Source organism: Poecilia formosa, unplaced genomic scaffold (genome assembly GCF_000485575.1).
Source record: "Poecilia formosa unplaced genomic scaffold, Poecilia_formosa-5.1.2 Scaffold4, whole genome shotgun sequence".
In the NCBI taxonomy this organism is placed as follows: Eukaryota; Metazoa; Chordata; class Actinopteri; order Cyprinodontiformes; family Poeciliidae; genus Poecilia; species Poecilia formosa.
Genome location: NW_006799943.1, coordinates 4,366,000 through 4,391,529, shown reverse-complemented (window position 1 = coordinate 4,391,529; position 25,530 = coordinate 4,366,000). Strand labels below are relative to the sequence as shown.

Sequence of the window (25,530 nt, the reverse complement as noted above, 5' to 3'; positions counted from 1 at the left end):
TTTATACAAAGACCCAGCTTTTAAGTTAAGTCCACAAATTTTCAACAACGTTTTGGAGAGACCAATCCAGCAGCTGACTGTTGGTTTTAGGGATGCACAGTTTACAGTTTTCCGGCCAAGCGGCAATCTTTGAAAAGCCCGATTTGGCGATTCTGACTTTGGCCAATAACGATTATTTTATGACTGACACTGTGACATAGTCACTAAGTTGATAACAGTGGGGCGCTTATTGTTTATGGAGTAGGAGTTAATTTCTTGGCCAATGGAAAGCTGGGCTTCACAGTGAACACTGATGGTGTTTTCCTCTAATTCGTGGCAGGTTTAAGTTTTGGTAGTTCCTTGTACAAATCTATCGAGTTAATAGAACTTTCCCATTAATCTTCATGCTTTGATGAATAGGAAATCTGAGCTTAGCAAAATCAGAAATTCCATTCAGTCAAGAAACACATTTACAAACCAAACGGTACATCTCTGTTTCAAATTCTTTAGAGTCGTCAATCCCTTCTTCTCCATGTCTAAAACAACTGTGTACGGCTGATACCGATTCTGAAGTACTTTCTTCCTCACTGTCAGTACTGAGTCACCACTTTTTAATAAACTGTTGTTATTCCACTGTCCCCCGTCCTTCCAGTTCTCACAACGCCACCCTCCAGATGAGTGTGTGCACGAGGACGGACTGTGACAGGAGGCCAGATAGTGCTGTGTCAGGTGAGGCTGATGGCGGAGAGGGTGAAAACCTAAAAGCGATTTGGAGGAGATGAAGTGCATTCTTGTGAGAGGTCATAAAAAGCCATGAAGTCACGCTGTAGTGAGACAAGAAATCGGTTGCGGCATCAGTCAAGTTAAAAGGAGTCAGCAAGAATCAGGATGGGTATGACAAGGTTGAAAATGTTCGGGAGGGGGAACTGATATTCACATTTTCAAGCAGTTGTTGCAATATATAAATTAAAATACTTGAAAAAAATGTTTGAATTGGCTTCAGTACTTTCATAAAAAGCATGCAGCTACTAGCAAAAGGTGGAAGCAACACTAGAAGTTGTTCACAAGAAGATGGCTTATAGTACATGCTACAACCACAAGGTGGCAGCTCTGTGCATCAAGCGAGATTCTGTTGAAGTTTAAACAATTGGATCTGATTTTACCCAATCGCTTATGTTTATTCATGATGTAAGTAAGGGGTTATGAAGCTATGAAGCTTACCAGAATTTGCGTGTGTTGTAAACAACTGTACCCCACTGTGAAGAGAGAAGTGTGGAGCTGGACAACACCTTTGCTAGCAATAAAATGTCTCAACCCTCCTGCAGTCTTAAGAGCCAGGGTCATTTGGACGGCGGGGTTGTACTGACAGCGCATGTGCTTTTACAAGTTTTAGTGTGGTTTATGTAACTGACGGTCTGACTGGACAACCACCGCCTCCTCTCTTCCCCACTGTCCGACCAGGAAATCTGCCGTGCTCTTCCTGAGCATCGCACTAAGACAGCGGGAGGGTTCAACATTCCTCTTGGTTCAATTTGAATTGGTCAATATTTGGAAGCGTGACCAACATGAGCTGAACGACTTTGTTGACTTCTTCCGCTGTTGCTTCTAATTACAGGCAGGATTCTTTAAACTAGCACCGAAAGTCATCGTTCACAACTTTTATTTCTGTTTGCTGATTTGCCCGGTTGAAATTCTACTGAAGAAATCCACCTCGACGGGAGAAATTGAATTGCGTAGGAAGGCAATTTCCAGGCTAATTGGGAACTACTTCATATTTAGCAAACCAGCTCCATATGACATTACTGGTGACAAAACAGCTGATCTTATTTTTTATTTAATTTTATTTTTTTTCTTTAATTATGTAAAGCACCTTGAAATCCCCTGCTCCTGAAATGTACTATACAAATAAAATTTGATTGATTGATTGATTACCAAAGTAAAATTACCCTCTACCTTCCTTCTGCTCCTCAAAGACGTAAATGCATTAAATTTTCGGTTGGCAGGAAGGAGCCCCAGAAAACATACAGCACCAACTTCACATCCTATTAACCCAGTTAGTCTCAGCCCCTACCATTCCTTCTGGTAAATGGGCTCGCGGCCCGTACCAGCCCCGGTACGTGTGGAAGCTGAATCAGGTCTGAGAAATGAGCCTCTGTAAACACTTTCGAAGACGACACCATTCTGAACAGGACAGTAATGAATGAGACGGGCGCTGTGGAACAAGGCCAGGGCGTTTAGGCACAAAGTGTGTATTTGTTCACATATGTGTTTCAAATTGATTATATTCCATCGAGCAGGTTGTGGGACTGTTGGCACATTTTTCTGCTGATTCGATAGCATTTCACACTCATTCATTCACAGTAACTGGGCCACAGTTGCTGGCCAACGGAACAAGGCCAACTGAAGCTGTTGTGTTGGATCAACAAGAGAGTCAGTTCTTGACTTTAAGGGTGTGTTCTGAGAATAAAAATATTAACTTGCTAATACACTTACTGAATGATATTAATTTAGTTAGTTAAAATTAAGAGTAAAAAGAAAAATTCTTGTCTCAGCCATGAGAAATTAAAATTTCAATAGGACTTGAAAATGAAATTAAAACAAAGTCAATCATGTTAAAATATGCAGCCTGAAAAATCCAATAACCGAGCTGCTGGATAAAAACACAGGTTGCATGGAACGTTACAGCTGAAAACTTATTTACCCGGATATTATGGTTGCCTGTTTTCATGTAAAAAACCATGAACATTTCATAGCTTTCTACAGTTTTAATATAAAAAACATCTTTTTGATGGAATACTTGAATATTTTTATAAAAAGGTGAAATGTGCTTTTTATTATTTATTATACCATTTTTGAGCTAAAGTACTGTATCTTACATCTGTTGCACCTCCACCTGGTCTCCGCGGTAACAAGATCGGAGCATGTTCTGCTGATTGGGGTCCCACAGATGCTCCTTCAGGAAGTTTCCTGCTTGCACCGCTCTCTCCAGCAGCACCTCGTTCCCCAGCACGGCTCCAACCCGAGCGAAGGCGGACAGCATCAGGCCTGCAAGGGAGGAAGCGGTAATAACGATGCTTGTGGTGGTGATTAGCTCCAAAATAACTCCATCTCATGTTAAAACATCACGTTCCCTTGCCAAGGTGCCAATGTGTAGCCTGTGCCAAAAGTCCCAGCGCAGTTATTTCTGCCCCCAAACCCCTATTTCTCTCTTTGAAGTTTCCCCACGTTCTCTCATCCTTCACTACATCCTTCCCTTCCTCCCTCCGTCCCTCCACACCTCTTTCATGTAGAGTATCAAAGCCAATGGTGCACAGCCCGGTCTTCAAAGTGCAGCGGCGGCGGCGGGCAGGTGATTAATGGAGGAGTTTGTTCATTAGAGAGGAGAAGAAGAGGCTCGGGACTAATTGGAAAGTTCTCGGAATGGCAGGGCCTCATTACCTCGCTAACATACCGTCAGGAGACATCCGGTGAAGGAACCCAACCTGTGGGTGAGTATGACTGTTTGTTTATGCATGTGCTTAGTAATTAACTGCATTTTTATAGATGATGGGCAAAACAATGGAAAGGAGCGTTAAAATTAGCACCATGTCAATGTGGAAAAACAACAGTTTTATTAAATGATTCGCCTTTTCTCCACCTCAAAAAACTTTATCATAGTTTGTCTCATCACAAATGCAAACTTCAGGGTATGTCACTAGATTGTCATCTGATGTGGGTTATGACACAAAATGGAAACCATACAAAACACGGCTTTCCACTATTAATCCTTCACTGAATGGACAAACAAGGATAAACATGATGATGGACTGCAGTGTTTGCAAGTTGATGTCAATGGATGTTTTCCATCCAATCTTTGGGTTGGGTAGGCAAAAACACACCCCAACGTTCATATCCCAAAAGGCTAATAGTTGCAATTGCAGCGAAAGGAGGTCCAACAAAATGTTGAGTCAGTGTTAAGTTTCCACACATTTCAGATTTAAGAACAGTTGGAAAAAAGTAGAAAATATTGCTTCCACTTCACGCTTAGGCACTGCTTTGTGCTGATAACATGAAATCCTAATATAATAGATTATAGGTTTTGGTTGTGATATGATCAATCAGTAAAAAAAAAAAAAAAAGGTATTGAAATCTGAGATCTGCTGTTTTTACTTTTCGCTGCCTTGTCAGACTTGGACTTTACCGTTCCAGGAAGCCAGCATCTTGGTGTCTAGGTGGGGTCGCGGGCGAATCTGCCTCACTTCTGCCATTCTGCCTCTGGCTGAGGTCATGAGTTCATTGAATTTCTCTACCGTGATGCCAAAGTGAGCAGCTGTTAGCTCTGCTGAATAACGGACAATCAGCACATTTTTCCCCTGCAGCTCCCCGTGTGGGTCCTGGCAATAGAGAGCATAACATCTTCACCAACAATGACCCTTAGCGCCCGTGACGGTCGCCATGTCGACGAGCGGAAACTGTCAAAAGCAGATACAGCCTTAATATTAAAGTAATACAGTCAGACCTGCTCAGCTGCAACGTTGCCTTGCTCCTTGACTCCGTAGTGGTGCATAAAGATGTCTGCGAGCGTGGCGGCTCCAACCGCACCCTCTACCACGTCAGGCAGGAGCTCCCGCACTTCTGAGGCCGTCCACACGCAGAAGGCCCCCTCTCGCTTCTCCAGCCCCCCTGGTGTTGGGACGGAGTCAGCATCTTCTGCACTGTAGAAGCCTCCAGACTGGAAAGCAGCGCAAACAGTGCTAATGTATTAACACGATTGGTAAAGATGTGCTAAAAGGATCTAAAATAAATAAATCCATCAAAAAATTATGAGGAATCAACCATGACAGAAATTTTCTGGGGACAAAAATGTTCATATAAAAAACAGTTACAACAAAATACCTGGAAAAAGGTTTCTAGAAACTTCTACTTTGTGACAGTTGGCACATTAAACAGTGGCAACTGTTAAAGTGAAAGCTGGGTCTTTCATCAAAATAATGATCCAAAACATAAAACACATGACAATTAAATATACTGCTCAAAAAATAAAGGGAACATTTCACTTTAATTTTGTGTGTGGCTCCAAATCCAGGCCTCCATTGGTTAATAAATTTGATTTCCATTGATGATTTTTGTGTGATTTTGTTGTCAGCACATTCAACTTTGTACAGAACAAAGTATTCAATGAGAATATTTCATTCATTCAGATCTAGGATGTGCTATTTGAGTGTTCCCTTTATTTTTTTGAGCAGTGTACCACTAATACTGCAACCAGGGATTTTGATCAAAATAATTATTTCCTAGCAGATGTTTTTCCCCACTGAATAAATGTTATAAAATTAAAGACGATATATTTTAAAAATTCAGTCAAATATTGGGAAAAAGCGACAACTGCATTTTAAGATTTAACAATTCTTACAAATTTTTACCAGAGGGGACAATAAATATCACCAGCAACATAAATAAATAATGACACTATAAAGACAATGACAGAATTTTTAAGACATAAATATGCAGATAGAAGTTATTTCTGTAGCTGTACCCGCTTCCCTCCTGGGTCTTATAAAATATTTCCAAAAACATTTTCGCAATAATTGTTTATAATTCTTATTATTTTTGTCAATGCATAGACCAATACTTTTAGGAGTTCCCTCTGCTGTTTAACTTTCTTATTATCACGTCATGCACTTATTCAAAACTTGTGATGTTACAAGTCTTTTGCCGTCATTAATATTTTTTCTTCCAGTGTTAGCCTGAGATTATCCAGCATATTTTATCAAGTAGGTGACTTCTGAATGTAATTGGCAGGACTTGATTTTAATCAGTACATGGGGCCATTTACAAAGCCCCAAACTAATTTTCAAATTTTATTAGTAAAACTTTTTCAAACTAAGAGCCACTTCCTGATGGTCTCTCACATGAAATCCCAGAAGAAAATGCTTTGCAGTTGCATTTGGAAATCTTCCAGGGGTGAGAATACTTTTCCTACATCTTATGTCTGGCTGCCGAAGAAACAATGCTCTTAATCCAAGCCTAAGAAAGCACTAACATTACTGCCATATAAAGATCTACAAAGCCATGTAAGCACTCTGGTTGTAATGTAATTTAACAGTTAGCAGAACTCAGGGACTCTGCCTCCCTAAAGGAAGAGCACAGCAAGTCACACAAAAAAGTGGAGAGAGTCTGCAGATAATTACCCTGGGCATGGTACTTCATTAGAATATAATTACTTCATAAATCTCAGAAAATTCAACAATAACAGTATGGTTTTAATTGTATGCTCTGTTGACTACTGTCCCCTCATTAATCAAAGAGGAGAAAGGTTGACCTGTACAGGAGAGCGAGGCTTTAACAGGATTTGTCAGCAATGTTCCACCCAGGGCCCCAAGGGACGTACGAACATACTAGAAGTACTCAGGAGCAACTAAGGCAGTTTTCACACAGAAGACAGCAGCAGGCGAGCTGTCGATGATTCACCTTGTCACTCAGGTCCCTGGAGACGTACAGCAGTATGTCCTTAGCCACGTCTGCGTAGAACTGCTCACCTGATACCTGGAAAAGAAGGGAAAACACCTGCATGAGGGCTATGATTCAACCGGAGCTTGACCACTAATGGTATCGTCTTGTGATTCATCAACAGGATGTTCCCAGCAGAACCCTACAAGAGCGCTCAGGCTACTTGTATATCATCATTAAACACAGCATGTATATGTGGCTGTATTTCAGCTCGTGTCTGTTGGTCTCTGTTATTTAGTTTGAGTCTACACACCAAAAAATAAACGGGTCAGTGCAGCAGACTCTGGGGAAGATACCACAAACTCTGAGACTCGGATTCAACTAGTTTTTACCCAATCCTAAACAAAAAAAAACTCATCAATTTTTTAAACCCAAGTCTCGCACTCGGGGGTTTTGTCTGGCTCAGTAAAGAGCCAGTGAGTAACTTTACTGTCCTCAACATTCTGTCTGCTGTAGTTCGCCGACCATTTTTAGGATCCATCTTTTCTCTAGATCTGTAGTGATTGTCACACAAAGACACTGTTGGGAAGAAGTTCCAGCAGAGACTGTTGTTCCTACTGCAACGAAAAAAGTACCTTGGTACAGTGTACTATCAGGTACGGTCTACAACACTGCCATCCTGAACACAAACCGTTTGGGTTTTTACATTCAGGTCAATGTTACAGAGCATCATTTGCAAAATCAAGAAAGTTTCATCTCCCATGTTGCTTCTCTGACAAACACAACTGACACCTTACAGAAAGAGTAGGCAGCTACTTTACTGTGAAACAGAAACACACATACGGGCACTATTCTATAATATATGTTGCGCAAAATATGAGTGTAAGTACATACACACTTACTTTGATTTTATCTCCTCTAATGAAGTTCACATTTAATGTCTATAAAGTGTGAGCATGTGAAACTGAAGTCAAAATCCTTGTTTGTAAGCACAAACTTGGTCAATAAGGCTGATTCTGAAGAGAAACCCAAACCTGAAAAGCAGATATGTAAGCCACGGCCAGCTGAGCCTGGTCATACAGCATCTTCTCAAAGTGAGGAACGTGCCACGAAGAGTCCGTGGAGTAACGATGAAAACCCTGGAAAAACAGCCACAGAATGAGGTCCTTTCCAGGAAAACTGTTAGAAAAGACATACAGCAAACACCAGTGCTGCATGACTAAGAAAATGAGGCTCCAACTGTCTCACTGGACTTTTAACGACTAATATTTATCTCACCACAAAACACACTGAGGAGAAGGGGAAGGAAAGTTTTAAAAAAATAATACATCTACAGTAAACTCTTGGCTGGAGAACCGCAGAACAGAGTGGCATCTTGGGGTCACTGAATCCCCATAACTTTTAGAAGTTAGGTCTCCCTAAATGTTCTATTGTCAAAGTTGTGAACATGGAGTTTGTTGAACTCGACTGAGACTTTTAACTGGAACTGTGTGCTCTGGTCAGATTGAAAGGGATTTATGGGATTACAGGAGAATGTAGTAAATTGGGGCTGTGCACAGTACTCAAAGGTTGGATTTTCTTCTAAATCTTTTGACACAAAACAATGTGGCTGCAATTTTAAAAAATGTCTATTTTAAGGCTTTTTACACTTATTTACTAGATGTACACAAAACATATCCAAGTAAGGAAGGACATGCAAATGGTTGAGTTTCCAAAGGTAGTTAACTTTTTTTTTTTAGCAGTTGGCATAAATAAACGTAATCAACTGACATTAATTGTACGGTTGTCTGATTGGATGGATGGTAATCAGGTTCCAGTTGAACTAAATGATTAGGTTGTATTGAAATGACTTGAATTTGTTAGAGGTTAAATTTGACCCAAAATGGGTTCATATACAACTGGATAGGAATTGGATCAGTTTGTAACGTACAGTGCCTTGAGGTGGCATTTCTTATGAATCTGTGGTTGAAAAATAAACTGAATTCTGCCCACAACAAAAATATCACATTCATTACATAACAGTGTAAAACACACTTTACCATTTGGTCCTTAGCAAATTTTACCACAAAGTTAATTTGCTCTTTCTTATATCCAGCCTGCTGTCTGATGCTGCTATAGACAGATATATAGGCTTTACAGCAATAACATGACTGATTTTATACAGAAGACACAATATTTGTGTGATAAATTTGAAAAACATTCATGTATGAATAATTTCCTACGTTCCCAGAATGGATACGAACCTGTGCAATGTGGTCGTGGATGCCTCCCAGTGCCATCATTCGGAGTGTGTGCAAGGCCATCTGGAGGGCCTCGACCCCCTCTGAGGTGGAGCAATTCACGGACCAATAAGACATGAGGAACATCAGATTCACTGTAGAGGGACAGACAGACCAGCTCACATGAGTTCTCCTCCAGCTGGAGTACATCTGTGAAGCAGATCTGAACTATGGTGAAAACAGAACAGAGGATGGGAAGAGCTGCCATTTTCTTCAGCCATTTAAGCTAAACCATCAGGACAAATGGAAACTGGAGAGTTGCAGATGAGCACTCTGGCTCCAGGTGAGTCTACCTGGTGAGGGGAACTTGGGAGCGTCTTTAAAGCCTCCGTACTCTTCCTCATAGGAGTGGACCAGCTGCTGGAAGCAGCGATTAGCAACGTCTGGGGCCAAGGGAGGGCTTTCTCCTGGGTTCGCAGTGATGGTTGTGGCTTTCTTTAGAGCGTCGATTATCTTCTCACCACTGGACTCTAAAGTCGCTCGGTTGTTCTGCCACTGCAGAGAGGAAGCCACTTTTCAGAGCCTCTAAATGAACACATTGCATCGTGACGTTACGCTTGCAAGATCCTGCCCCCAGCTCCCTGCTGGAGGGCAATAACATTGACTGCAATTGGTTTTAGCTGTCAAATTGTCAACAATATGTGCTAAATCTTAAATATGAGCGCGACGTATCAAAGGAAAAGGGATGCAGTACTTGGCTACTAATTGCAAACACTATGACATCCAGATAAGGTTCAAGAGTATCATATTTCACATGTTAGAAAAAAAGTTCTAATTAAAAAAAAAATAGCAATGTAAGGGAAGTAGGCCGGTTAAGCTAGCTTGACTTTGACAACCTTAACATGTAGTTGTGCTGCAGAATTTGGCATGTTTCAGTTCAGTTAAAGGGAACCCACACACACTCTGACAGATCATCAGTACAGCAGGTGTTGTGTTCTTTTTGTGGGAAATGTTTGTGTTTTTTGCTGGTTAATCCTGATACACTAGTGGAGCTGTTGTCAGCTGCCACGGCAACGAGTCTGTGTGTAGCATAGCTGCCACAGACAGCAAGGAAAAAAGAAGAATAAGAGTGGTTGAGATATTCTTCAATGGTTTTTCAGCGTTATTTTCCTTTTGTTGTGGAACACATCACTGAATTAATAACACCTTTATATCCAGGTTTCATTTTGCTAATGGAACTGTTGTACCGCAGCAGCGCAGCTATAGATGGCATGTAAATGAGTAGTTTTTTTGCCCTCCAGCATTGTGCACATGTACAAAATATCTGGATGAAAACAATGACATGCAACATGTCTACAAACAGTGGTGCACTGATTGTCTTCTGGCCCATCACCAATCTTTGAAGAGCCTGACCTGTTGATTCTGACTTTAGCTGATATTGATTTTCTTTTTCTGAAAAGTCGCTGGATATAGAGACAAAGTTCCCAAGTTGGCAACAATGAAGTGACAATTGTTAACCGTGGTCTGGTCTGCCTGCTCACAGCAGAGGAAAAAGGGACAGTGGCAGATTTTCAGACATTTGCAGAGGGAGGCAGATAAGACCTGTTTGTCATACAAGTATGGCCTGTTCTCCCAAAATTCAGGAAATGGGACCGATCTATTGGTGCACGCCTAATATTTAAGTCACTTCTTAATATTTTCAGTTAACTTATTGAGTGTTTCTACAAAGTGGTGCCACCTGTTCAATGATTCTCATCAGAACTGTCTTGAAGCCTGGTCTTCTTCCTTGGTCCCTCGGGGGGAAGTAAGTACCTCCGATAAAAGGTCTAAGGTCGGGAGTTAACCACACACTCATGGGCCAGCCTCCACCCCCACTTGTTGCCTGACAAGAAAATAAATAAATAAAACAACCAAATGCAGAAAAAAAAAAATAAATAAATAAAAACAGCCTTAGTTGAGAAAAAAAGTCTAAGAAACACACAAACCTGCACAAAGGTCATGTAGACCTTGTCCACGTCGGGTCTCTCTTCTCTGTCCAGTTTGATGCAGACAAAGTTGTCACTGAGGATTTTTCCAATCTCCTCATCTTTGAAAGACTCCCTCTCCATAACGTGACACCAATGGCACGTTGAATAGCCCACTGGTGGTTGGAGACGATCATATAGAATCATTAGGCATAACTTTAGCAAATAGAGTGCTGAGAACAGGCATTTTGTCACTTCAATGTAAATCTTTTGATAAGTGGTGTGAAGGTAATATATTGTCTTAATCTTACAAAATCAGAGCCCGTTAGCTACTCTGAATAATTAATTGACAGAATTTTACTGTTCCCAGTTTGATAACTGGGAACAAGTGGTATGTTTGTATTTATGATTAAATTTAAATCAGTTGAAATTTGTTGTGAATTGGCACTATACAGATGAAATTAAATTGAATTAAAGTCTCTTTATGTTATTCCATGAAGAATCCCAACTGATACATTTTTTTTGAGATTCTCTGCTTTGAGCTGACTGAAATGCAACAAAATCCAATCATCTGGGTTTAAGTAATAATAATAATAATAATAATAATAATGTTGAATTGAACATCTTACCTGATAAGAAGATGGGTTTGTCTTCCTTTTTTGCCTTTTCAAACGCCTCATGTCCCCATGGATACCTGCAAAAACAGACAAAACAAGCAAAATCACATTTCAACATACAAATTTATTAAGATGAATAAATGTCAGGCTTATAGGGCCTCACCAGTCGACGGGGTTGTGTGCATGTTGTAACAGGTATGGCGACCGCTCTTTGGCCAACCGGTTTGTGTGTTTGGGATGCGGTGATGGTGGATCGCTACTCCCTGATGCCATGCTCAGGAACACAGACGGACTGAAGGCACAGCAACAATACAGCCACTACAACAACCAGTAGTTTTATCTTTATTTCAACATACAAACTTGGATGTCAGGATGTCAGTGGAGGTTTTTGTAAAAAAAAAAAAAAAAAAAACAGTGAAAGAAGTCAACAGTCGATGTCTTACGGGTCCAGTCGTGCACACACACTGAGAGGTTCTGGTCAGTTTGTGCCATAAGAGTGTTAGTTTGCTACCTCTTTTCCACGATTAAACAAGTTTTTTGCAACTTGTATTTATTATACAAAGAAAATGCAAAACGGACACTGTTAACTGGGGTTATAACTCTACCAGGGCTGCAGCTAACGATTATTTTATCAATTGACTATTCTATCGATTATTTTTGATGTTTAATCCATTCATCAAGTAAAAAAAAATTGCATATTTTGCAAATTTTCACTTAAGCCCTTTTTTTTTACACAATATTTGAAATGCATTAAAATATGCAAATAAGCAAATAATTCAATTACATTTTTTAGTAAGAAAACAAAACTTTTGCTTAAAATGCAATAACATAGAAGTTCTTGAATGAATGCTTGATCATTTGTAGCAAACATGCATCTGCAGCTAAAAAAAATATGGTCTACTAATCTGTTGATTAATTTTGGGTTTATAACTGAATTGCAAACGCTGCTTAATGGGAGACGTCTTTTACAGTTTGAGTTTTGGCTTAATCACTGCTCACTGTGTGAGATTTCAAATTTGCCAATTTATTAATTGATTACTAAATTAGTTGATTAATTAATTGATTATTGCTAATTGATTATTGCAATTATTGCAATAATCAATTAATCAAGATGAATTAGATTAATCAACTCAGCCTCTAGCTATACATTCATTCTAGAATTGTGCTGCTCAATGAGACAGTCAGAGCAACAACCTCCAGTCAGAGGCCTTTTCAGTTTCGTTGCCAGACTGACTGCTGCAGCAGTGTGAACGAATTAAATTTATTTAAATTTATACACCTATGTTGGCTGCAACAGCTGCCTTCCAGTGTTTGCGATAATTGGCAATGATACTTTTAAATTGCATTGTGAAATTTTGGATAATTTTCATTGCAGAACGGATTATTGTTGGCCTTCCAAAAGAGGGCTTCCTGGAGCGCTTTACATCACTTTGTAACCCTAGTGCGCCTGAGCTTAAGGTAAAAAATCTCATGACTGGACATTGTTTTTTTATTATTTTCTGCTAGCATGTTAAATTCATGGTTTCCCCAAATAAAACAAATCGTCCAGTACCTGAAACGGAAGTCCCACACCACTCCACTACTACCACCATGTTTCTGCAGAATGCATATAATCTAATAAAGCAATTATATTCACAGTACGTTAACAGCTATAGGTGTCGATATGAGCCAAATCATATCAAGACAAAACCCATTTCACATTTGCGCAGTACTAGGTAAGCGAACTATCGAACTCCATTTAATTGTTTTACAGTTTAATATAACTGGGCTTGCAGGTGTATATTCGCCCTCGTGTAAGTATGAGCGTACACCTTATGACAAATTAAGTCTATTCCCTCCTGTCGGCCGAAATATTTACATTACAAAAGAAAAGAATATACGAATTTCTGACATGCGAATCGCACCGGTATAGCTAATTCTCAGTGTTAGCGAAGACACATCTGGACGTTCTCATGGTAACCAGTAACAAAAGCTAACGCGTGCTACTGAAGATAAGTGCTGTAACATTTTTATCTATGCCGAATTTAAGGAAAGGGTCTTTCAACTTGAATTAATCGTCTTTGTTCAGCAGTGCACTCCTCTTGACAAAAACTAACGTTTTGGTCATGTTAAATACCTGTTTTCGACATGGAATTTCAAGTGGCGCTAACTCTCCACTGTTATAATTCCACAAGGAACAAAATGACAATGACGCACTGTAAAATATCGAGCGCTCCTTCCTCTCTTTGTCAGTTGACAGGAAGGTTATTTAATTACTCTGAGCTCGCCTTATTACCTGTAGTAGCTGGCGGACACAGACTGTGGTTGGAGGAGTAGCTGTGAGCTGCCTCTCAGTGGATGGGGAATGTTTTCGAAACCCCTCGTGGGACCAGCTGAGCTCCGCCGCGGACTGTCAGCTGCCAGAAAGGACGCAGCCGCGGAGAGTGCGGTCCCCGCACGAGTGTCTCTAAACGCCGACCAACGCCATGCCTGTCTCAACATCCTAATCCACTAAGTGCATTACTTTAGCGCGCTAGCGTTAGCTGCTTTATTGACATACAACAGCCTACACTCCCATGCATGGGAAACATTCTCTTGCTGCATTCTCCTCAATCGACACAAGATAGCGCTCCAGGCCAAAAAAAATGTAAAAAGTTCACACGAAGCATTGAACTTGGTTTCAGAGTTTTCAGTTTGGCAAAATAGAAAGATTAGAAGTTTTGAAAAATATTTCAATTTCCATTACATTGACTAGCTTCTGTTTTTTTCCTTCCGTTCTTCATTTTCTTTCCGTCCTCCATTCTTTCTTTATGTGTGTCCTTTCTTTCCTTCCTTGTTCTCCCTGCTTTCCTTCCATCTGTCGTGCTTTTATGTACCAATTTCCCCACCTTGTGCCATTTCTTCCCTTCTTTCTGTCCGTCCTCTTTTTAAACTCTTTTCTGCCCATTTTCTCTTTTCTTTCTTATGTCCTACTTCTATTCTTTCTCATATCATTTCTTTAAGTTTTTCTTTCATTCCCTGTGGCCTTTCTTCCTTCTGTGTATCTTTTCTTTATGCCTTTCGTTTTTTTGCTTACTGCCTCACTTTCTTCTCTCTCCTTTCTTCTGAGTCACACCTCACTGTGTTCCTTCTATCTTTGCTTGTCTTCCTCTACTTCTCTCCTTTTTTCTGGGGTCACATTCAAGTTGTAGAAATGTCAACAAATCCCATGTAAACTGTTTTATTGAAAATAAATGTTTTTAATTTTCTCAGAACTGACAACTCTTTCAAAAAGGAAATAGAATCAGGATAATTATGGAAATTATATAAAAATTGCGCATAAACCCTGTTAAATTAAAATTTTGCCTTCTGAGGCCAATTTACTCAAAGGTTTGCTGTATTTATGTCGCTCAAGAATAGAAACAATATGCGTAGAAACAAGTAAAGCATCAAGTGACTTTTTAAGTCTTCTTGATAAATATAAAAATCAATCTTTTACAAAAATAAACATATAAATAAAACGGGTAGACACGTTTTCATCGTCCTTTTGCCCGTTTCAAGTTGAGCTTCACAATCGTTGCGACGAAATCATCTCGAGTCACTACGTCTGAGGCCACGATGTTCATTGGCGTCTTGTCGTATTGCTGGTTCACCCACCGCAGCAACTTTGGCAGACCCCTTCGCACAACGTTGGTGAAGTTGTCACAAATGCGAAGGATGTACCTGAGGATTCTGGTGTCATGTGGTAGGGTTGGATTCAAGCCACAGACAAAGAAATCTGGACAGAAAGGGTCACAGATGTATTCCGAGGCACGGAACGCGGCGTAAAGACAAGTCGTCACTAAAAGGGAACCAAGCCAACAAATGGTTGTAGAAACAAGGAATACTCACAGTTGAAGGATTTCTCCCTTTCCAAAGCCTGAGAGAGTTTGGTTGTAATTACTGCACGGTCCATGCTGTTGCCATAGTAATAAGTTATTTTTCTCCATAACACAGGCTGTATAAATTGTATGTTGTCGTATGAGACTATTATGTTTTTGCCTTGACTCCAGCAGCTCTTCAGGGTGGGAGAGTTCTGTGGTGACACATTATTGTTGTCCCTTAAAAATGAATACTTTTGAGAGATTTATAACCAAAAGATGGTCAGCAAAAACATTACCGTCTTCGGGAGGAGTTTGTTTCCAAACAGATTTTTCATGAAGGTGATGAGATGGTTGTGAAGTTGTCTGGAGATCTTTTTGTCAAACCCCTCAAAGTGGGATAAAGACAGGATGATGATTTCTTTAGGATGACTCTCTGCCCACATGTTTATTTCCCTGAGTACAGTCTGAAATTAGGGGGTTGGGGGAGGGAATACACAGCCACACTCAATTAAATGTCCTTATATTTAACACAATGAGCTAACAAACCTCCAAGAAACATTAATGACTTATCAAGGATTTACACTTTGGTCCACGCTTACCCTTCAGAGATTTAATGTTTACCTCAACATCAGTTCGGGTGCACAGGCCGTGGTGAAAGAAAAGCCTGGTGGGATTTGTGTCGTTTGGCTTGCGGGCAATCCTAAGGTCAAAGTAGCGAGCTCCGGCATTCAACTGCTCAGTTATGCACACCTCCTGTGATCAAAAGACCTGGCAATTCAAACCCCTTTTCCATCACTCTCAGAAATACATTTGCTGTTAAAAACGCTCCTTACCTGCGTGGCTGCCCAAGTGTGGATGATTTTCCGCAGGCAGTAGATTCTGCTGAACCTCCTCAGTCTCTCAGGCTCGATGATTCTAGAGTCGATGTCCAGGTCATAACTCATTGAGTCATGGCTTCCTAGGGATGACAAAAGAAAGATCATGTAGGAAAACTACTGCTCTGGGTTATAGGTATCTACAGATTACTGTAGATACCTATAAATTTGAATACCACTCGTATTCAAATTTGGTTTTCTAAAATGTTGAATTTACTATAGCTTGGGGGGAGAAAAAACTCACTGGATATTTCTGGTTCTGCTTGATGTAAAAAAATAAAAATAAAAAAATCACAGAATACCAATGTTTTTTTTTTTTTACAAGATTAGTTAATTTCCCAATAACTTTCTCGAGAACTCCAGAAAACAAACTTTGTTTTCTGTAGATCATGAACTAATTGGTGTAGTGTAGCGTGTTAAACCTGATTCCATCCCTCAAATGCACACAACAACAGCAGTAGAGGACTTATGAGTGTAATTGCACTCATTGGAGAGTTGCACTTGTGGGTCGTGCAAAATCCCCAAGGGGTCACAAATAGACCTGTGGTTGCACTTTGGACACCCCTACACCAACAGAGACCATCTCTTCATCAACATTGACCCGCTTCATTGTCCCTGCTGTTGAAAAGTAACACAACGCAAAAAAGTTCAAGGCTTGTGAGTATTTCGGCAAAGTGATGGAGACTGTTTACAAGATTAATTCAATTGATTTCCATTTTTAAGGCACTCTAAACTTCTAGGGTAGGGCTACTCCTGTAGACTTGAAGTTAGACTAGAATCAGCTTACATTCTGATAAAGAAAACAAAACTACGTTCTTTCATCATGATTACATTCTTGGCACCGTGACAGAACCGGAGTTTCCCACCTGGTATGGCCAGTTTAAACAGAGGGATGGTGTGAAGCTCAGCTGGCAGCTGCGACATCCAATCAGCGTAGCTCATGGTTTTTCCTCTTTTCGTATTAAACGACCCAAATCTGACTCCTAATCTCCTGAAAACAGAAAAATCCAAGAGTAAACCTCACCTGCTCAAACTCATAAACATAAATGGGAATGTTCCAGGTAGTACTCACTCTGCTGAAGTAGACCTCTCCTTCTCTTTTATTCCGTCAGGTCTGACAGGGCACCTGCAACTTACTACGACTGAATTGTTACTGTTGTCTGAACCATTGTGGGAGGAGAGAAGCAGTTGTTTCTCCTGTTTGGTGTTCAGGTTTTTCTGATTTCCTGTGCAACTTCCTCATACAATCATTTCTACCTCTCCTGCCCAAACACACAGAACAAGTCTTTCAGCTTTCAAACTTAAACTCTGCCACTATAGCAGCTCCTGGTTACATCATGTTTTATCTGGACTCAGCTTTAGTGTCTCTACACACAAATGAGGTTTTTTTTTTTTGGAACTCATGAGCTGAAAGGAACTACTTGGAATTACAGCCCTACAAGTTGGATGTTTAAAAAATTCCTTGATTATCAGGCGACCAGCTCCGGAAATTCTAATGACATATTTGTGTGTGGCAGACCGGTTGAGCCACAACCAAAGCTCCGACCCCCCATCATGCTGTCACAGGCAACCGACCAATCCCTGCTCAGTCTGGGCAGATTTCTTTTTAGTACCCATGCAAAAAGTAGTACAACAGATGAAACAATCTTTAGAGTGATGAACAGTCACAGTTTTTCCACCACATGTATTTTACACATAGATCAAAGGTTCTGGTCAAACCAAGTATAAGCAAATATTCCCCAAACTTATCAGATTTTTATTCCTAACCTACAAGAAAGACCAATTGTCATTTTCCTTCTACTTCATGTTAATGCACTAAATTGTGCAGCAGGCCTCCAACATTTTAAGGCGCTGCAGGCAGTGTACTGCCCTCTAGTGACCGAAAACATTCACTGCTCCATCGTCTGCCTCAAACACCTCATGATACTGACAGAGCACTGACACACAAACTGGCCCGCTGTTGTTCAGGTAAGATGTCAGTTTGACAGAGACGGGCTTTTCTGCCCTTTCAGTCTGTTTTTTTGAGAGGAAATTTTCAAGAAAAGCACATATTTCTTTAGCAAAACGAGCAATCAGGACAACAAGCTACAGAGAGAAGTCCCATTACTCAGAGCGGAGACAGAACGATGGCTCCCTCTGAGGAGGGGGTCAGTCTAGCCCACTCTCTCACCGGGGAATCCTGGGACGCATTTAGTCTTCAGTCCTGCTGGGAACATGCCCCAGACTCACTGGAGTACCTCCTGAAGATGCATAATGCAGAAGAAAAAATGCTTTTAAATTTCATAATTGAAGCAAAAACGTACAAAGGTTAACCACTTATTACATGGGTGCAGCATTGCCTAATTTTAAAGCAGAGATGTCCTGGAATGTGGGTCTTTTTGAGCATTTGCATGTTGTAGTTTCATGAACAAGTCATCATGCGGACATGCAGTTTAATGTCACGTAAGGATAAAGAAATTAATAAAAAAAGGAAAAAGTTCTACATGTTTCTGAGTCTATTTGAAACATGGTGAGTAGATGTTTTGATGTGTAAAGTATCTGTAAATTACAGAGAAAATTTACAAAGATAAAGAAATTTAATTCTTCCTAATTATGCACAAAATATTTGGGACTCAGGAAATTATTGGCTCTAATTTTGACTGGATGCGTGATAGGTTATCACCATATGAGAAACAGAAAAATAATTGCTTTTCTTTGACCTTGTTCAGTATTAAAGTACTTTGATACCATCAAAATACATTGATATTTTGTCTCTCAGTTTAAATCTACCTAAATCTACTCAGGGTCAGGAGTGATGAGCTGCTCTGGTAGAGCAATCTGTTGCAGAAAAAGTCATTACTGCTCTAAAAGTGTTTCTTACATCAAATGTTTTTAGTTTAGAGTCTAGGATTATCTGGCACCAGGTGGAGAAGAGAATAGAGAGTTGGGTGTCTTGGCGGTAGATTGAAGTGTTACACTGTGGTGAATTTGAACAGCAGCTGAACGGATTAAGAAGCTGCGACCTGACATGTAAAGACAGGATTAGTAACACCTGCTGAGCACCTGAGAAGAAAACATAATCTGAGGGAAGGGCTGCAGAGTACCTGAGGGTACTGTAGGGTCAATTGTCTGTAAAAGGATATGGTGTTAAACTGTAAACCTGACAGTTTCTTGATTTTTTTTACAGACGGAGTGGTGCTGTAGCGGGCACTGGGTCCTCCTCCACCTTCCTGAGATCACAATCCCTCCTGTCCATCAGTGTCGAGTTTGCTGCTCCATAACTTCCTGTTTTTTGAAGCGTTAGTCTATCAAGTAATCAAAGAAACTGAATGCCACTTTGTCCCAGATGTGTTCTTTATTCACGGTTCACGAGGTGTAAACACTAAATACACATATTGTATTTATTTACCCTTCTATTGTTGACAGTTTCTCTGGACAAATTGTTTTTTTTTGGTAACACTTTATTTGAAGGGGGGTGAATAAGACTGTCATGACACCGTCATAAACATGACATAACACCTGTCATGTACATGAATAAGCCTTCATGAATATTTATGACTGTTGTCATAAAGCGTCATTCGGTAAATTATGACACTTTTAATACAAAGTTGACATTATTCAAAATGTCTTTGTTATGACAACTTGACATTAACCAAGAAATCATTACTGATATAAATTTGTTATAAAAGTATTACTGATTGTACTTTAAAAATTAGGTAATTTTATGTTATTAAAGGTAAAGTTTAAACAGTAATGATTTCCTGGTTAATGTCAAGTTGTCATAACAAAGACATTTTGAATAATGTCAACTTTGTATTAAAAGTGTCATAATTTACCGAATGATGCTTTATGACAACATTCATAAATATTCATGTAGGCTTGTTCATGTTCATGACAGGTGTTATGTCATGTTTATGACAGTGTCATGACAGTCTTATTCATCCCCCTTCAAATAAAGTGTTACCTTTTTTTATTTGCAGTAAGACAGGGTAACATTAGCTAAAGAAGTTAAGGTATAAAACACCTTAATTGAGAAGTTAAGGTGTAGAGGTTCAGATTAAGTACCTCTACTTCATTTGGAAGTTACCAAACTTAGCCTAAAATCTAAGAAAGGTTAAAACTAATTCCTTGACTAAAATATGTGGTTTCAATTTTGGCAGTCACTAGGAAAACATGAACCCAACAGAGCTACCCATGCTTTCATGGTGAGTAGAAATATTGTGTAGCTTAAGAAATGGTACATCGTCAGCACCCATTCAGTAGGAAAACATGTAGATGATCCTGAGAAGTGATCACTTCCCTAGTCTTCCTATAACATTTCATTGTATGGAGAGTCATTGCCAAGTCTCAAGTTTTGAATCCTGCTAGATATGCTAGTTTTGTTGGGAGTCGGAGACAAAACAGGATGTTTCTTGACATAAATAAATCTTGACTGACTCCATAAGGGCCTGAAGTCTTATTTGAATATTTGAATTTAACCTTAACCATTCTTTGAATTCGTCTTAACTTCTAACAATATCTCGTTGGTAATTACTATGAGTGGGCTATATTTCTACAAAGAAATTAGGAGAGGTGAGGATAATAAGATAGTAAATAAAGTAACTATTTGTGTATTTGTATATTTTGTTCTTTCATTAATCGATTATTGCTTTGAATCCAACTTTCTTTTTTAGAACTTGACTGAAAATAGAGTGGCTCTGAGAAACCAAGAATTTAATTTTTGCGTCTAATGAACACCAGAGGGCAGCAAAGATACTCAACAGCAGCATAACAAGGAAGCGGAATAATGAAGAAGAAGAAGAAGAAGGGGGAAACATTGTGACACATCAAAGGTAGTATAAATATAAATAGACTCATAATGTAAACAAGTCATTTTAGACAAGAACAGTTTAACGTTTTTGTGTCTTTCTACATTTGAGGCATTATTACGCTGTTTTTGCAGACGGTGTGTTTGAGACAATCCACAAATTTTGACGATACAGAGCGACACATGACTATCAGTGACGTTTCAGAGGTTTCGATTTGATTAATGAAAACTTGAAATAATGAGATATGGTTCGGCTTACATATAGCTCACCAGAACTTTACCGAATATTTCATAATTTACAATATTTCCGTCGGCAGAACTCATCAACTACGAAAGCAGCAACCGAGAAATAAATACTCGCATTCAACTGTGTGCTGCATTTCTCATGCCGAATTACTTGGAAGATCTTGAAGATTAATACGGAAACATTGGTTGACGTTTACCTTTAACGCCCACAAGCGTTTCTGGTGTTACACATAAAATGATAAAGATTTTCGCTGAAATTTTGCTCGGACTAGACTCTGTAGGGGTTAAGGTTTTCGCATTTTGTCACGTTGAAACCTTCAACTGTTTTGTATTTTATTGAGCTTTTGTGTGAGTACCAAGAAGTGCATAATTATGAATAAAATTAAAACACAATTTTAAATAAAAAAAAAGTCTGATAAGTGTGGCCTGCTTATATTTTGAGCCCCACTGAGCCAACATCTGGCTCAGTCTTAAGACATTTGCATCTTTTAATAGGTTTTCTTCCAGAATAGTCCTTGAACTAGTTCCATCCAGCTTCTCTCCCCAATTGTTAGAAACAAATTCCCACAGCATTATTTTTGCTGTTACCTTGTGTCAGGGGAATGTTGTGTTTAGGATTATATGCTTGATTCAAGCTGGTATGTCTTTTCTCCTAACCCTGCTTTAAACCTCCCTGACCTGTCTGCTGTGTCCCTTTGTCAGCCTTGATGCCGTTTGTTTTTAATGTTCTCCATCAAACAATTGAGAGCTTCACAGAACAACTAGATTTATACTGATATTAAATTATCCTATGACTGACAAAATTTAGGGATATTAAACCCGATTTTCATTTGAAAAAAAAAAAAGGTGAAAACCATGAGTCATTATCCCTCTACTTTATAATTATGTACTCTTAGATGTTTATCACACATAATTCTAGTAGGAAACATAGGAGTTTGTTGCTGCAGTGTAACATGGTTAAAGTGTATGACTATTTTAGCAAGCCACTGAAAGGGTCGGTTGATTTTGAATATTATTCCTGATCATTTTGGTATATCAATATGGTCCTTTAGCTTCAAACACTGAACAAAGACATACTGTTTCCCTCAGACTGGAACTGATTTAGAGGTGGATTGTAGTCATGTGGGTCATGTAAAACTTGACATGAAAACTTGTGCATCTTTTTTTTCTCAAAGAAAACAGAATTATGTTTATTTAACTGGATTTATTTTAGTATCTGATAAAAACTACACTCAAAAGGAGGCTAAAGCCAAATTTAACTGCTTGTAAGATGAACTTTGTTAGACTTTTCAAAATAATTGTTTAGTTTGTACAAGCCCATCCACACTGCTAGTTATGTGAAGTGCTTCAAAAATAAAAACAGTTTATTGAAAAAAAAAAAGTGGAACAATGAAGCATTTGATGACAATGGCAATAACGCCGACATTCAAATAGGTGAAATCCATAATGATACCCCCTCTAAGAACACTGATAGCTGTCTATTGTATTGTTCAAACAGCTAGTATACCCTAATATCCATTAATAAGCACAGTGGAAACCATCTCGGTTTTACAACAATCTTCCTTATCTCTGTTTTTAGATGTACAGCCAATCAGCACAAAGTAAAGTTAACGGAATGGCTGCTTTGCAGGGAAAAGGCTCAGAATTTAAATGGGGCCCATCAGCAACAGAAGGAGGAGTTGTGAACGGTCACGTTGATTTACTTTGCTGTTTTACAATTGTAGTTTGTCTATATAGGGTTGTAGTTTGGCGATGGTGGCAGAGGAAGTGAACGAAGCCACACATGGCCACTCTTCCAAATACTGAGCAATTTAAGCCGGAGCAATAGGAATGCTAAAGACATTTTACTGCTAACAAAGATGTTCTCTAGCTCAACACTTTTCTCTTCGCAGTAGATGATGATTGTTTACAACGTACTCAATTTTCTGTAAGGTTCACGGTGTAGCTGGTGCATTACATATGTCACAGTCAAACGTGAGCGATTGGGTAAAATCGTATCTGGTCATTTCAAACTTCAACAGAGTACATGCCTCCGGCAAGCAATCATTTCTCTATAGAAGAGGGTCCAGACCATCTGTATGAAGCCACGCATAGAACAAGGGACCAGGCTAATTTAAGATGCGTTTTCTCTCAAAATGGTTGCTATGGAAACTTGGTGACAGCTAAAAGATGCCACTCTTTGTCGCAGTGGAGATTTCTTGACAGCCTTACCAACCGCTGGGCCTTAAAGTCAGCCCCTTGTCCTTCCAAATTGGGACTTTTGTGGTTTTCTGACTTCACCATTTTTTCCACCAGGTTCTATGTTCCAGCTCAGGAGAACTGAGGAAGAAGAATACAGCGACGAAATCTCCAAGCTCAGGCAGGTGGCGTTACAAAACAATGACATACTCCTTGACAACATGCTCTGCCAGGAAATTTACAAGAAAGTCATCAACTGCAAAGGAGGATGGGGCATCGCAGGCACTCCCCTCCATGCCGCCGTGTCTAAAGGCCACCTCAGCTGCCTGAAGGTTCTGCTGGCCCACGGCGCTTTTGTAGATACCATAGACGTCAAAGCCCAAACGCCTCTTTTCAACGCAGTTCGTGGAAGACACCTGGACTGTGTCCTTGCCCTCCTCGCAGCAGGCGCCAACCCCAACGGAAGCAAATCCAACAACAGCTCCCCGGTCCTCACCGCTGCCAAGAATGGCGACGTGGAGATCCTCAGGCAGCTGCTGGTTCACGGCGCCAATGCGAACACTTGTTCTAAGTTCCGGTTGTGGCCCTTCTACGAAAGTGTGACCAGAGGACCGCTCTGCCTGTCTGCGGTTAACAGACACTTAGAGTGCTTTAGGCTGCTGCTCCTCCATGGGGCTGACCCGAATTACAACTGCACGGACGTGACCATCCACAGCATCCATCACAGAACGATGCTGGAGATGTGCCTGAGGTACGGCTGCGGCGTGGAGTACATCCAGCTACTGATCGACTTCGGCGCAAACGTCTACCTCCCCAAGCTGATCATCGAGAGGTTCATGAATCAACCAGCAGTGGAGCTGCTCCTGAGTGAGAGAGGTATGCAAAACCCACTCAGTATAACCAAGTTATAGCGCCTTGTCAAAGTAGTCATATCCCTTTTTCATTTTATCACAGCCAAAAGTCTTATTGGTATTTTACCTGATAGACCAACACAGAATTGTGCATCGTCTTGAAGTAGAAGGAAAATTCTCACAAATTGTATGTGGAATAGAATCATTTTTATTGTCCTGTAGTGGGGAAATTTAAGTGTAGCAGCAGCAAGTCAACCATATGCTGGAGGATGTAGCTTCACACAAAAAATATATGGAAATAGCAATAAGAAAATGTACAAAGACATTTGTCTCTTGTAGAAATGTACAAGAGCCAAATATTCTTTATATATTGATAAAATACACATAATAAATAGCTAAATGAAAGTTTTTGGATAGTCAGTTTGAAGTAAAAGAAAAATCCCACCAGTATATTTTACACATCGATTTTTAAATAACACTGACACATCAATTGCATTTAATTCAATTGACTCCAGTAACTACTATAGAGAGGTGGGACCAAGTCACTGTGCTGCAAGTCTCAAGTAAGTCTTAAGTCTTGGTCCTCAATTCCGAGTCCAGTCTCAAGTAAAGACAGGCAAAAGTCGAGTCAAGTTTCAAGTCCTTTCGAGTCGTCTTTTTTTTTGTTGTTTTTTAAACAATGTTCCAATTATGCTAAGTGTAAATAATAGACCATGTGTTCTTTTTAAAATCAAACACGCAGTGCACTCATTGCAAATAAAACACAGTGGTTTTGAATTTGGATGTGATGGTAAAATAAATATCCGTCAGTCCAAGTGAGGTTAAATCTACAGCTAATTTCACATCTCAGTATTGATAAAAACATGTTGCCTGAATCAAACTTGCCGGAATCACTAACAGAGACACAAAATAATGTACTGCATTACCATCCAGAAACACTCAAAACTGCCCCACAGCGTTACCTTCAGGATCCTTACAATTGTACATTACAGCAATTTCTGAAGGATAGAAAAATTACTGGATTTTGATTTGTTTTTCTAGTAAAATGATACCACTTCGAAATTATACCACGTGGAGATGGTATTTCAACGACTATCACACCACCATTTGAAGAGTTATAACTGAAAAAACAATAGACTTAATGCACTGACTGCAGTAAACAATATATTTATTGTCAATATAATTTCCCAACATAGATGTCTTCAAATACACCCGTACCTGTCAAATTTTGGATTTGAGAATATGGGAAATGTCTCTGTGCGGTTCTGTCAGAGGAGGGGATATTTATGGGAAAATACTAATACGGGAGCTGGGTGGGAAAGGGGTGTAAGAAACCGTAGTTTACCTTATGAATACACCATCCATCCTATGATGGAACTGGACTCGGTTCATCATTATGATGGGACAGAGAGAAACTCTCTTCCCTGAGTTCAGGTACAGAACATACTTTCTGATCCGGACCCCGTCCACTGGCTTCCTGAGCTAACACTGTGCACATTATTGTGGATGCGTTTGAATCACCGGATTTATAGACCATGACTAAACATAGCATATAAGTAAAAGAT

The 25,530-nt window shown here is 39.7% G+C and overlaps 3 protein-coding genes across 5 annotated transcripts in view; 1 reads left to right on the top strand and 2 right to left on the bottom strand.

Moving 5' to 3' along the window:
• Positions 1-13,794, bottom strand: part of spata20 (spermatogenesis associated 20) — a 40,441-nt gene extending 26,647 nt beyond the window's left edge. The window contains exons 1-12 of one of the 2 annotated variants that reach the window (XM_007560685.2): positions 13,484-13,794; positions 11,372-11,500; positions 11,221-11,285; positions 10,613-10,767; positions 10,366-10,509; positions 8,981-9,182; positions 8,652-8,782; positions 7,443-7,547; positions 6,430-6,504; positions 4,478-4,690; positions 4,160-4,352; positions 2,856-3,024 (exon numbers count right to left, since the gene is read on the bottom strand). In XM_007560685.2, coding sequence (XP_007560747.1) covers positions 2,856-3,024; positions 4,160-4,352; positions 4,478-4,690; positions 6,430-6,504; positions 7,443-7,547; positions 8,652-8,782; positions 8,981-9,182; positions 10,366-10,509; positions 10,613-10,767; positions 11,221-11,285; positions 11,372-11,500; positions 13,484-13,689 — 1,787 coding nt within the window. In that variant the 5' untranslated portion in view covers positions 13,690-13,794. Of the gene's footprint in view, positions 1-2,855; positions 3,025-4,159; positions 4,353-4,477; positions 4,691-6,429; positions 6,505-7,442; positions 7,548-8,651; positions 8,783-8,980; positions 9,183-10,365; positions 10,510-10,612; positions 10,768-11,220; positions 11,286-11,371; positions 11,501-13,324; positions 13,411-13,483 lie in introns of those variants that run through there. The other variant, XM_016675832.1, reaches the window with a different exon arrangement.
• Positions 13,795-14,017: 223 nt separating this feature from the next.
• On the bottom strand, positions 14,018-19,256 carry LOC103143944 (PI-PLC X domain-containing protein 1-like). 2 transcript variants are annotated; one of them, XM_007560675.2, is made up of 7 exons: positions 16,977-19,256; positions 16,771-16,895; positions 15,863-15,987; positions 15,651-15,782; positions 15,326-15,493; positions 15,058-15,241; positions 14,018-14,944 (listed from the first exon to the last, which is right to left on the bottom strand). In XM_007560675.2, the coding sequence occupies exons 2-7, from the start codon at positions 16,844-16,846 to the stop codon at positions 14,703-14,705; spliced, it is 927 nt and encodes a 308-aa protein (XP_007560737.1). In that variant the 5' UTR covers positions 16,847-16,895; positions 16,977-19,256; the 3' UTR covers positions 14,018-14,702. The 2 variants fall into 2 exon arrangements, with proteins under 2 accessions (XP_007560737.1, XP_016531290.1); XM_016675804.1 differs by lacking the exon at positions 16,977-19,256 and having other exon boundaries at positions 15,863-16,522; positions 16,771-16,861.
• Positions 19,257-20,608: 1,352 nt separating this feature from the next.
• Positions 20,609-25,530, top strand: part of LOC103143937 (ankyrin repeat and SOCS box protein 12-like) — a 5,978-nt gene continuing 1,056 nt past the window's right edge. The window contains exons 1-2 of the mRNA XM_007560662.2: positions 20,609-20,715; positions 23,232-23,990. Coding sequence (XP_007560724.1) covers positions 23,237-23,990 — 754 coding nt within the window. The 5' untranslated portion in view covers positions 20,609-20,715; positions 23,232-23,236. The remainder of the gene's footprint in view (positions 20,716-23,231; positions 23,991-25,530) is intronic.